The following is a 12,807-nucleotide window of genomic DNA, read 5'->3' on the forward strand; positions in this document are numbered from 1 at the left end:
TGCCATAGCTGTTTAGGGGCATCTAGCAAACACTCAACTAGGTCTGATTCTAAGGATACTTGATTCATTACAAATTAAGGTCCCAAACCTGCAAATATCCACGTGACTTCACCAGGACTACTCATTTATACTGTCACGTATATATACATTTTCAGGAGTACTGTCTTGTACTTGTCTTGTGAGGGTCTTCAAACAATGTAGGTGTATTTTAGGTTATCCAATTCTCACAATTAAAGTCCCACTGCTATTAAGTGGAACTACTAGACATGCAAATACTGTCTACCTGATTTTTAAGCACTGATAAATTGGCTACCTTTCAAAGTAAATGCAATTAAATGTTTTGAACCAAGTTCATCACTAGTGCAACTCCCTTGATATTAACTTTACCCATTGGTCTTCAAGTCATTTATTATGCAAGTCATTTTTATTATAAATCTTGCTATCATGTTAAAAAAGCAATTTAAGTAACATTTGTAAGTATAAACAGACAGCAGTCATCAGCTCTCAGAACTGCTGGAAAATGAGCAACTACAAAAATCCATGCATGACTTTTGTAAGTTGCATACATGGGGAAAATTAACACACTGGACTAGTTCCTTGGAAGTAGGATGCCTGCTTTGTTCTATACTTCTAATAGCTATCTGACCATAGGTGCGCACCAGTGGGAAGACAAATGCACCAACATTAGTGTCCTCTTGCAATCAAACACCCTAAGCAATGATCATCTGGCATCAACTTCACTGGGCCGGCCACATCATCTGGATGTCCAACTCTAGATTCCCAAAGCAAATTTTATTCTCTCAGTTCAGTCAAGGGGTATGCTCAAGAGGAGGGCAGAGAAAGTACTTTAAGGACATCCTCAAGGCCAACTTGAAAAAAAAATGAAACATCAACTTCAGCTCGTGGGAGACTATTGCCCAGGAGTACCCCACATGAAGGAAGTCAGTACTTTGAAACCTTACAACAACAGGAGACAAAAGCAGGAGTGGCAGAAACAACTGGTGACAGACTGAATAAACAATCTACTTACCCTGCATGGAAACATGTCCAAATTGCAACAGAATTTGTACAAAAAAGTCACACATGCATTTTTGGAGTTGCTCATCGGACATTTTTGGACCCACAGATAAGGCAGTCATGAAAGACAGTCATCCTCAACTGCAAAGGGCTGCTGATGATGGTATTTTCTGATAACGTGGAAATGTTCTTATAGTTGGGGGATGGATCAGCACTTGGACAACCAATGATCATGGAAGAGCAATGGTGAGCTTTAAATCCCACTCCCCAAATCTGCACAGCATGCTCTTTGAAGGTTATTGTTAATCTGACCAATTGCATTCTTTTAAGAAAAAATAGCAAACTATTATTATTTAACAAATTTTGATGCTTAACAAGTGCTCTCATTGATTCAGAGAGAATACTAGATGATCTAGCTTGGCATCCTGTACATCACAGGCCATTACAAGAAAATTATCCTTTTACTAAACACTCTGATTGTGTCTGATTGGAGTGCATCCTTCAGGAATTATTCTGATCTAAACTGATGTCATCAAGAGATGCAGAATATACCACATCTTGTTGATTTATTTTAATTAGAGGTGCACCAATACATTGGTCTGATATCGGATTGGTACCGATATAAAGAAAATTGTCTGTATTGGATATCGGCCCAATAATTTGGCCGAAAAATGCCCGTGCTGTGCACAGCCACAGAGCAGCAGCTGGAATTTATAACCCAGCCCTGGCTGAGAGCTGGAAGTCTCCACTCTCCCAGAAGTCTTGCACTTGCCCTCCTGTAGATACCTAATCCCGCTGCAATAAGGGAAGCACAGAAAGATTCTAGAGGAAGAGTTCTCAACTTTTTACCCTCTTCCCCCTTCTCCTCCCTCACCACTCCCCGCCAAAAATTAAAAGATCTTCTACCGGCTTCTTTTCCATTTACATATTTTTTTACACATTTTGAGTTGAAGCAGAACTTCTAAAACTCAGTAACCAATGATAGATATAAATATTCTCAGCCTGTATCATGAGCTTGTGCAACATTTGAACTTTTACATAAAAAAAACCCAAACATTCCTATAACAGGGGTCAGCCATCTATGGCCTATGGGCTGGATGTCCAGTTTGGCACAGGGGATTAGTGGCCTGCTACTCCTCAGCTTCTGTTTTTTCCCTTATTGGAGAGGGGTTGTGTTCCCCTACCTTGGAGGGGTCTTTAAGAGGAGAGTTGACAAGCACCTGGCTGGGGTTATCAGACCCCAACATTCTTTCCTGCCTGGGGCAGGTGGTTGGACTCAGTGATCTGCTGAGGTCCCTTCCGACCCCAATATCTATGAATCTGTGAAAGCGTGGAGCAGAGCCAGCAGCATGGAGAGCTGCCTCCAGATGGTAAGTCAGAAGGGGAGGTGGAGGGAAAGGGTGTGGAGGCCAGATAAATGCCCCTGCGGTGAGGGAGGGAGGGGGCAGGGGCAGGGGCAGGAGCAGGCATTGCCCAGGTGGGGCGGGGGCACAGGACAGAGGCATAGCTCATGGGAGGGGGGGGGGAGCATCTCCTGCTGCTGTTTGCAGCCTGGGAGGGCAGGGGGGAGGGTGACTCCTGGATCTGCACAGTACGGGCAGGCTGGAGTCAGCATTACATGACTCTTCTTGGCAAGGGCTGGGCTCAGAGTGGGCACTGGCAATGCTCGGAGAAGCAGCCACCTCAAATTTTGCAGCATCTCCACTCCCAGCCCTGGACAGCCAGGTGCAGCCCAGCTCCATGTCCCTCCTCCACCTCACATGCTGGGAAGGCCTGAGGTTGTGCCAGGTGGTGGACAGCACCACTGGGAGCAGAGCTCCTGTGAAATTTGTGGTGGCTGCACCATTCTCCCAATGCCTGCTCCGAGCCCACCCCCATGGAAAAGCCTCAGAGCAGGCGACGCAGTGTCTGTCCCAGATCCCTTTCTGGTTTAACTTAAACCAGAGTCCCCCAGCATCCCAGATGCTTTGCAGCTCTGGGTGGGGCTCTCTACTCCAGAGAGCTGGGCTGGCTCGTCCTCTCTGCTCCCTTGCTGGAACCCTGGCAGAGATGGCAGGCACAGCAGCATCTGCCTGGCTTCCCTGTGCCCCCTACCCCACCTGGCTCAAGCAGGGATCCCCTGCTCCCCTCTCACACACCAGGGAAAATAGCCAGCATGTGGTCTGCTAGCTAATGCTGAAAGAGCATAAGGCAGACAGGACAGCATCTGCTAGGGCTTTTTGGAGTTAATCAACAACTCAGCTGGTAACATCCCTCATTCCTTCCTTGGAAAAAGTTAAGAGCTTTAACTAATGACAGAGACTTTTGTTTTCTTAATGGGCTGATAAACACTGTGTTATCAACTCCCTGCTGGGCTGTTTGGGACCACTTCCTAATCAGAGTGTCGTGGCAGGGCCTCCCCATGCTCTCCCTCAGTTCAGCACTGAAGGGAGGGCTGCACGGAAAGAAGGGCTGCTCTAGTGCCCCCTAGCTTCTAGCCTGAGCCACTTGCAGGCATATGCCTGTATTTCTTCAGTCTGCAGGGGATGTCTGTACTATTACAAACTGGTTCAGCCTAGCCAGGTTAGACTAGCCTGCAAAGAGTGAAACAATTCAGGCTTAGGCTTTTTGAATGTCTGTCTGTAACCAAAAATCCCAAGGCTGACTCAATTCAGTCTTTGCAGGTTAGTTTAAGTTACAAAGATTAAACTGAGAGACAGCTGGACAGACATTTATTTTTGATTCAGGAAATGCAGCCACATACCTACAGTGGCTCAGGCCAGAAGCCGAGGGGCGCTAGAGCATGGCTCTCTGGCATGTAGCCAGCATGGACTTTGTACGCTTCTTCCTTTTGCTGTCCCCGAGGTCTCTGGGATTTGCCGTCCAGAATTACAACAGAAGGACTCTGCAAGGTTGCTCATCACTTTCTCTTTCTGCTTTCAGGTGCCTCTGGGATTTGTAGTCCGCAGTCACAGCCAGCAATAAGTTTTTAGCAGGGCAGGGCAGGGCAGCTCTGTACTCAAGGGAAGGGAAGTTTAACCCCCCTCCCTGACCCCAGACCTCATTGGGGTTCACTGGGGGAAGGCAGGGGGCAATCCCTGTCTCCCCCCTACCCTAAATGTCTCTGCTGGAAGAGACAGCACAAACCAGCCCAGGGCTAGAAAGTTTGCTGGGATGCTGGGGGACTGCAATTTAACTTGAACCAGGAAGGGGTCTGGAACAGAAGTTTCATAAACCAGTTTGACCCAAATCAGTTAAGTCTGATACTACATTCAATCAGGTTTATTTTGAATTAGTTTCAGTCATTTTCAAACTGGTTTATGTGTACTGAACTTCTGCTGTTACAGGTTTAAACCAGTTTCTGATCACTTAAACCAGTTTATGTCCAATTTCTCTCCCTAGGCCTAATGACCATTGTTTCATCCTGGAAAAGGATGACAGGTTTGTCCTCAAAGGCTGCCTTGAAACTGTCTTATTTTACAGATAGCGCCCCCCTCCCCCAATGTCAAATGGCATCCCTTAAACAACAGACTAATGAATTCCCATTCTCACCAAGGCACCAGGCCTTGTAATGGATCCAAATGCCTACTGTGTCCCCACAGCAAGACCACATCATTACCAGACCTAATAATAAGAAATACAACATCTGAGGTTCTTTCACCTGCAATTCTATTAACTCACATATGCCATCACTGCTTACAGTGCTCTTCTTCAGCCACACAAGGTGATATCTATGTGTAAGAATAAATGAATGCTGATCTGGAATCAGCTGCAGAAAGACCCAAAAGCTTGTGGCAGAACACTTCAACCCTCTGGACACTCCATTCCTGACATCAGGGTTGCTGTACTTCAGGCAAAAGTATAAAAACCAGTTTGAACAGGAAACTGCAGAAAAATGAGTCATCCACAAACTGGACTGTGTTAACTATGGTTTAAACAGGGACTATAGATTCTTCTCTCATTACCTGGATTATTTTTTGTGACCGTTGTCCCTAGGGGTTTATTTCACATTTGTTTTCCCCTCCTAGTATTGCCATTCACACCCCTCATCTCTCCTTCTCTCTCTCTTCACTCATCTTTTGTATTCTAATCTCTCTCCTTATACTCTGCATTCTACATGTCCTTTCACACCATTTAAATGAAATGAAATTTGGTTCACAAAAGCTTGAAAACTTGTGCTCTCTCTCTCTCTTTCAGAGGTTCCCAAACTTTTTTTTTTATTATGTACCCCCTGCCAGATTTACCAGCTGCCCCCATAGTCCTACCATCATGTTTTATAGTTTAACCCCTTAAATGCCAATAATTATAATGAAAATTAAATCCTCCATCTCACAATTTCTCTTGTGTACCACCTCCCCCATCCCTCCCCCCCCCGAGATATCTTGCATACCCCCACAGGTACACGTACCACAGTTTGGGAAACCCTGCTCTATCTTAGTTTATAAGTGTGCCCATCTACCCTGCCTTTAGACTAACACAGCTAAGTACCCCTCTCTGCTGTGGGATAGAGATACCCAGGGGCAAAATGTGTTTTTACTTTAATCTGCCACAGAGAAGAAAACTGCACAGTATTCAACTTAACACTTGCCAGGCATGTTACAAACCAGGATCTTCCCGTTTAGTTTTTCTTTTGTAAGAAAAACAACAGAAGATCAAAGTCCCTTAGTAAACAAAACTAAAGTACAACAATCAAGTCTCAGAAAACTTCCAAATACAACAGAGTATACCTGGGTGGTCTGTGCAGGAAAGTGGAAAGGCAGCAATATTCATCTAGTGAGAAAAATTTACTCTATTTTCCACTTCTTAAAGCCAAAATTAAAACGGCAATATTTTAAACAAATGCATTATTTAGAAAACTGAAGCCTGGTCACTTGCCAAGATCCCAGCAAGCTGAAACTGAAACCACAGCCCTGAGTGATTGCTAACATGCAGCAAAATCCTTCCACCCAGCACATATGGGAGACAAATTCTCTCTATACAGGGAGATCAGTCACTCCCTAGGAGCGAGTTTCTCCATGCCTCTCGCAAAATGTGATATACCTGCTCTAATGTACCACATGCCCTCATGGCAACAATGTGGATGAAACTGAACAGCCAACTATGCACCAGAATGAACCCTCACAGAAAATATAGAGGAAACAGACATACACACACCATTAGGAGCATATTTCTCACATAACCACTCCCTCTCTAACCTCACTACTTTCCTGTTCAAGGGAAATCTACCTACTGCCTTTCAAAGGAAATGTTGGGAATAAAAAGGCATGTCAGCTGAACACCAAGAAGTAAGGACTAAACAGTGATACCAGGTTTATGGCACATTATATTTTATCCAATTCCTGACTTCTCCCCACACACAAAAAGTAAGAACCACCCTCCTCCTTTTCCATAGGCCTTGATTTCCCAACAATCAGCTGCTTTTCTTCTGCTAATTTTTTTTTGCCTTCGTTCTGGAAATTTTTTCTTATTTCAGGTCAAATAAGTCAAATCAGTTCCAAATACTGGCAACTGAGCAAAACTCAATCGTTGAAACACCATATGTGGTGCTACAACTCGCAAGTATCCTCCTCCCCAGACTTTTCAACCTAGGGTAGGGGTTGGCAACCTCCCAGCCTGTGTGCAGAGCATGGCACATGAGGCCATTTTGCTCTGCACCCCATGGCAAGGCCCAGCTCTGGGTAGCTGCTGGAGTTGGCTGCTCCCAGCAGGGCTTGCAGTAGCCTAGCTGTCTGCTGGGAACAGCTCAGGCTCTGTGGCTGGCAGCAGCTACCCAGAGTTGGGGCCGGCTGCAGCAGGGAGGCTCCGAACAGCTGCGCCGGGCTCCCAAGCCCCGGCAACAGCTCTGCACCGGCGCGTGCACCCGCGCGTGGGAGCGGGCGGTGGGGGAGGGGCCCTGAGGCAGCCGCGGTCTCTCCCTTGCTCCCGGGGCAGAGCTGGTGGGGTCAGCTGCCCAGGAGTCTCCCTTGCCCTTAGCCAACAGTCGCAGGAGCAAGCTACCGAGGAGCGCCCCATTTCCATAAACTAGGCATGTAGCCAAAATCCTCCCACTGGAAGCTGGCTACTGAGAAGCTAATGACAAGACTGGTAGGGGGTCTTCTCCACAGCGCATTGGACAGGGGTGCGCCCTCTACTACACGACGCCATTCAAACCTATCTCTGCCTGGACGACAGACCGTAATCTTCCCTCAGCCCGCCTGGCTCCCTGACCAGCCCAAGCCTGCCCCGAGCGCGAAAGCTTGTCTAGCTCCACACCTCCCTAATTAAACATCCTAGGTTAAGAAACCCCTGCCTCATGCAGAGGGAAGCGCGCAGTCCCGGACCTCTCAAGTTAACGGGGAACTTCTCATTACCCCGCTGCCTTCAACTCCTCCATTATGAGGCACACCGCCCCATCCCTTCCCAGCAGCCTCCGCTCTGCCGCGAGGGGTTCTGGGAGTTGTAGTTGGAAGCTGTGCGGGCGCCGGAGGCGCGCGGCGGGGAGACGTGGCGCCATCTTGAGAACGGGCTGGCTTGGAGCCTCCCCTCCCCAGTGCCGGGAGCGCGCGGGGCCCGGGTGGCAGCGGCACCGGTGGCGGCTGGTGTTTGTGGCCTGAGGTTGGTTCCACCCCCGCGGCCTCTGACCCCCGAGAGGGATGCGTTTCCCTGCAGGGACTGGGGCTCCCTCCAGCCCATCTGAGGTGCCGGGGGGAGGGGGAGTTGCTTTGCCCCTGCCAGCAGGGACCGAGCCACAGCCGCCGCCTGCTGTGGACTCGTTGCTCCCCCTATCAGGCCTCGGGATTGCCTGGGGCCCGTGAGCGGGCTGCGATGCCCCCAGACAGCGGCCTCCTCCCCTGGGAGTGGGGATGAAATTCCCTTGTCTGGGCTAGGCGCCGGGAGGCCCTTCGGAGAGACCCTGGGGCTGGCAGGGGCCCGGCTGGTGCAGGCCCCACCTAAGGCCAAACCTCCCCCTAGTCTAAGCTCTCTGTAAAAATGCGGGTTAGCCACGTACCACCTAAGACAACACCCGAACCTGCTAGAGGTAAAGCAGGGGGACCACAGTAGCCGCCGTCCTGCTTTTATGAAGTTTGCTAATGTGCCTCAGGAGATCCCAGGCAGGGGCCATGTCCCCTGTGACAGATGAAGGCAAAGCCCCCTGCAATCTGTACCAGTCTGACTATGGCATCAAATTCCTTCCTGGCCCCAGTGCAGAGATTGGTGTGACACTGAGTGGAGGAGCAAGAGCCTCTAGATAGGAGCCTCTTCCAGCGTCAGGTCCTAGCAGGAGCATTGGCACAGCCCAGTCAACATCTCCAGCCTTGGCTGCAGCCAACATCCAGTGCTTCTGAGGAAGGCTTAAAAAAAAAAGCCAGCCCTCTTACTCCCATCCCATGACTGTCAGCATGTTTACCAGGCCATTTGTCTGGAGAAGAGCATGCATGTTATTTAACTGTCCCATTAAGGGCTTATTCGGAGAGATTTCTAAAATGTACTACTTAGGGTATCTGGTAGGAATATACATTTTGCTTTTTTTTTAATCCCATAATTTAGAATTCTTAAGTTAAAGTGTTCATATTAAGCAGCCCTGTTTCAGGTGGCATGAGTCTTCCTGGTATAGAATGTGATAGAGTGAAAAGCCACCTTAGAAAGTAATTAAAAGTTTTTTCTATTTTTGAATGAACCACACCATAGGGTCAGCGCACCATAGTTGCGCTCTGTACAGTGTAATAGACTCTGCCTTAGATCTGTAGATGTTTAATGCTGCCAGTATTGACCTTCTACTGGTTTTATTGTAAAAGGATAAAACTCCACCTGAAGCTTGGTTTGCTTTTATGCTTACTTTTTTTCAGTATGTTTTTATTCCATGTCTAGTATAATAGATTCCCAAGTGTTTACATGAAGATACCACCTCTCATTTCTTTTTCTGTAAAAACCAAACTGGGTTCCTTCTTTCATTTCTAAAAACAAGTCCCTTGGATTTAAAGTGTTGATTTCCAAGCTATTTAAGATACAATATTGCGTGAAAATATCTGTGGTGCTACACAGTCCCATGCTGCTGTTCCCAGCATCAGTGTGCTCTGCTAAATGCCCACCCACTGCTGCTCTCCATGCCTCCCTCCTGTTTTGGGCACCTTTTGCTATTGTTCCCCAGGCCCTTGCTACTGCACCAAGCACCCAGGAACCTGAACTCACCCTTAGTTCCCCAGCTGCGAGCTTCTGCATGCTACCACACAATTCAGGCAGCCCAGACTACAGGCTTCCTTGGCACTGAAAGCTGAGTCATGCTCTACTCCATTTCTTGGGATGGGGGCAGGGGCAAGGGCAGGGAGGGGAAACCATTGGCTGGGGTGGGGTTGTAATATGGAGCCCCTGGTAGCTGCTGCAATTGTAGCACTGGGGGGGAATGCTGATTGGGTGGGAGCCTAGGGTCTGCAGTTTAACTGCTCACAGGCTATATGCAGCTTGCAAGCTGACAGTTAGACAGCTCTATGGTAACTTAATACTCACATGACTGGTTGACACTGAGGATTGATAGTAGCATGATTTGAAAATGCTTATGTGCCAAGACATGGTGTCTTATTGCTTCCTTTTGCTCCCTCTGTATGCCCATCTGTTTTCTTGGTTTCTAAGCTCTTTGGGGCTTCCAGAGCCATGGTATTTAATGCTGCCACTGCTCCTCTGCCAGTAAATTTGACACAGCCCCATTTGCCAGGTTATGGGGTCATTCTGTGACTGGATCTGGCACATGGAGTTGCATTGCAGCTGGATCTGGTACATGGGCCTGGGCCAGCATGTTGGATCACACGGTCTGACACCATGCATTGACCCCATTCTGGATCTTGCTTCTTGACCAACCTTGCCCATGGGATCCAGCCTATGGATTAGTCTTAGTCACTTAGATGGATTAGTCTTAGTCACTATGGAAGTTAGAGCACTACTGAGTCTCAAGCAGTTCCCTCCACATACAAGTGTTCCCACTATGACTCTAAGTGTTAGTTCAATTGTAAGTCTTAACCAGACTCTCCAGTAAATTGAACATGGAAACTTGACTATGCAGTTGTTAGGACTGTTCCCTATAGAAGAAAATTGGACAGATCGTTGTTATTAAGATTGCACTGCTGATGTCTACAATGAACCTGTTCTGTGGATAACTTAAAAACTTCAGTTTTCAGAATTACTGGTTTATTTCTTCAAAACTAAATTCACTGTTAAAAATAATTTAGCATAGACAGTTAATCGCTAGTATCAAAAAACTCTACAGTAATATATTTTTATTGTAACTCTGCTGAAAAAAGTAATTTAATTTAAGCCTAACCTTAATTTCCTTATTTGGGGAGTTTTCTTAGATGTGGTTCTGTTTCTGCATGTTATTGTGTAAAGATTTACATACTGTTAATATTTATGTTTTTCTTTCTTTAAGATGCTTCATGCTGAATGTAAAGTAAGACCCTTGGAGTGTCAAGATGAAATGACAATTGAACCACATTCTAAAAAAATGAAATCAAAGGAAGAGATTTATGCTAAGCTTTGTGATGATGATTTCCAAGGATCTCATGAGAAAACAGGAACTCGGAGAACATCCAATGATTTGATACCTTCATCCATCTTTGATAACCAAGACAAACATGAAGCACAAAAGCAGGAGAATGAAACTACAGTTGATTTGGAGCTATCAAATGAAGTAACCCTTTATAATAAACCTGTGCTTATGACATCTCCTGATTCAGAGAACATCCAGAACACAAGTCCTTCATTTGTATCAAAAAATGATGCTGAGATAACAAAAAATAATTGCACTTCTAAAACTGATTATCTTGATAAATCTAGTGTGAAGGAAGAAAGCAATAAATCGTTTGAAGTAAGTGATGGTGAGGTGGCAGTTGAGGAATTTAGTACAAGCAAAGCATTTATTGGACCCATTTACAAAACTGAGAACAAGCAGGATAAAACCAAGGATTGTGCTGAACTTAGCACAGGTGGAGGGGAGCAAAATGTATTACTTGGCGGAAGAACTGAGGAAGAAAGGGTAAAGAAAACAAAGGCCATCTCCTGTGATAAACAAGAAATAGATGATGAATTATACCGATTTTATGAAGAAATTCAGCAGATTGAAACTGATAATTTAGAAGATAACTTAGAAGAAAAAGAAAGCCAGCCTTCTCAGGAGCACTATACAGAACATAATTACAAGCAGACATCTTGTGGTCAAGGTATCTGGTACACTAGCACACAATCACATTATGGTAACGAGCAGTGTTTCAGTAATGAACAAAGTAGCCAGAGAACAGACAATGAACGGTGTTTTGAAAATGAAACGAGTAGCCAGAGAATAGACAATGAGCAACATTTTGGCAATCAAACAAATGGCTGGAGAGCTGAGAATCCTTCTAATGGACAAGAGGATTACCCTGAACCAGAAAAGGGTTCTAACTTCTGGAACTTTTCAGTGCCTCAGTTCAGGCCTGCATGGCAGTCAACACAATCTTTCATAGTACCTCAGGGTCCTCTTCCTCCTAGATTCAGCCAACACTTACTTTTTCAAACAATTAGGCCATCACCACATCAGCCAAATACTTTTCATCCTCATGATGTTCACCCTTCTCATAAGAAGTTTCCTGATTACCATGGAAATAATAGTCATGCTAACTGGAACAGTCCTTTGTCTGATCAGAATTGCAGCTATGTTGGTAATATTGATATCCATAATATTCAGGTCTCCAGGAATGGATATAGTGACAAGGATATACCTGTGAATGATCATTTGAGTGAAGCCGGAGAAGATTGTTGGAAGGATACTAAAATTTACCAAACCAAAGGAGAACACAGTTTTTCTTTCCAGCAGTTTCCAGAGGAAAAATTATGTGGGTCTCAAAAATTACTCCTAATTTTAAGAGGCCTTCCTGGTTCAGGGAAAACAACAGTATCTCGGTAAGTAAATCTTAAAATTATGTTAAAAACTAAGGGCCAGGTAAGCCTCCAGTGTTCAGGGTTCTGAACTGGTGAACATTCACAAATGAGTAATGTCCTTGAAGTCAGTGGGACTGCCTAAGCATACATTATTTTTGCAGGATTGAGGCCCTAATTAGGAAGAGGTGTATTTGTAAATATTAGATGGGGTGCACTGATAGAGATTTTGGGGGCAATGCCAATAGCCAATATTTAAGGAGGCATATTGGCTGATACTGATCTGATATGTGATACAGCTGCCATCAGATGGTAAGGACCAGAGTGATGGAAGGGGCGAGGGGGTGGCAGATCAACACCCCCACAGTGAGGGAGGGGCTGGGGCAGGTGCTGCCCAGCCAGGTGGAGGGACAGGCAGGACAGAGGTGCAGCTCATGAGGTGGGGGAAGTTCCTGTTGCTGCTGCTTGCATCCCAGGAGGGCAGGGGCGTGTGTGCCCCGAAATCATGCATGGCGTGGGTTGCAGCTGTGGGGTGGAGCCAGAGCCAGCGCTGTGTGGAGCTTTATTTGCTGGGGGCTGGGCTCAGAGCGGGCTCCAGCGCTGCTGGGAGGAGGCTGCAGCTACCCCAGATTTTGCCATAGCTCCTCTCCCAGTGCCACACCACTGCCTGGTGCAGTCCTGGTTGAATGCCCCACCTCCACCCAAGTGCCGGGAAAAGTCAGGGCTGTGCTGGCCGTGGTGCAGAGCTGGAAGCAGAGCTGCGGCAAAATTTGGGGTGGCTGCAGCCTTCTCCCAGCACTGCTGGAGCCTGCTCCAAACCCAGCCCCCGGCCAGAAAAGCCCTTTACAGCACTGGCTCTAGTTCCACACTGCAGCTGCAGTCCTCATTGCGCAGATCCAGGGGCGCACACTGCCCCCTCCCCTTCCCTTC

The 12,807-nt window shown here is 46.7% G+C and overlaps 1 protein-coding gene across 3 annotated transcripts in view; it reads left to right on the forward strand.

The window, feature by feature from the left end:
• The first annotated feature begins 7,489 nt into the window (after positions 1 to 7,489).
• Positions 7,490 to 12,807, forward strand: part of N4BP2L2 (NEDD4 binding protein 2 like 2) — an 80,964-nt gene continuing 75,646 nt past the window's right edge. For all 3 annotated transcript variants that reach the window (XM_019530091.1, XM_019530092.1, XM_019530094.1), the window contains exons 1-2: positions 7,490 to 7,590; positions 10,394 to 11,901. In XM_019530091.1, the coding sequence (XP_019385636.1) occupies positions 10,394 to 11,901 (1,508 nt within the window). In that variant the 5' untranslated portion in view covers positions 7,490 to 7,590. The remainder of the gene's footprint in view (positions 7,591 to 10,393; positions 11,902 to 12,807) is intronic.

The sequence above is a fragment of the Crocodylus porosus genome, unplaced genomic scaffold (assembly GCF_001723895.1).
Source record: "Crocodylus porosus isolate Cpor-Errol unplaced genomic scaffold, CroPor_comp1, whole genome shotgun sequence".
Lineage (NCBI taxonomy): Eukaryota > Metazoa > Chordata > Crocodylia > Crocodylidae > Crocodylus > Crocodylus porosus.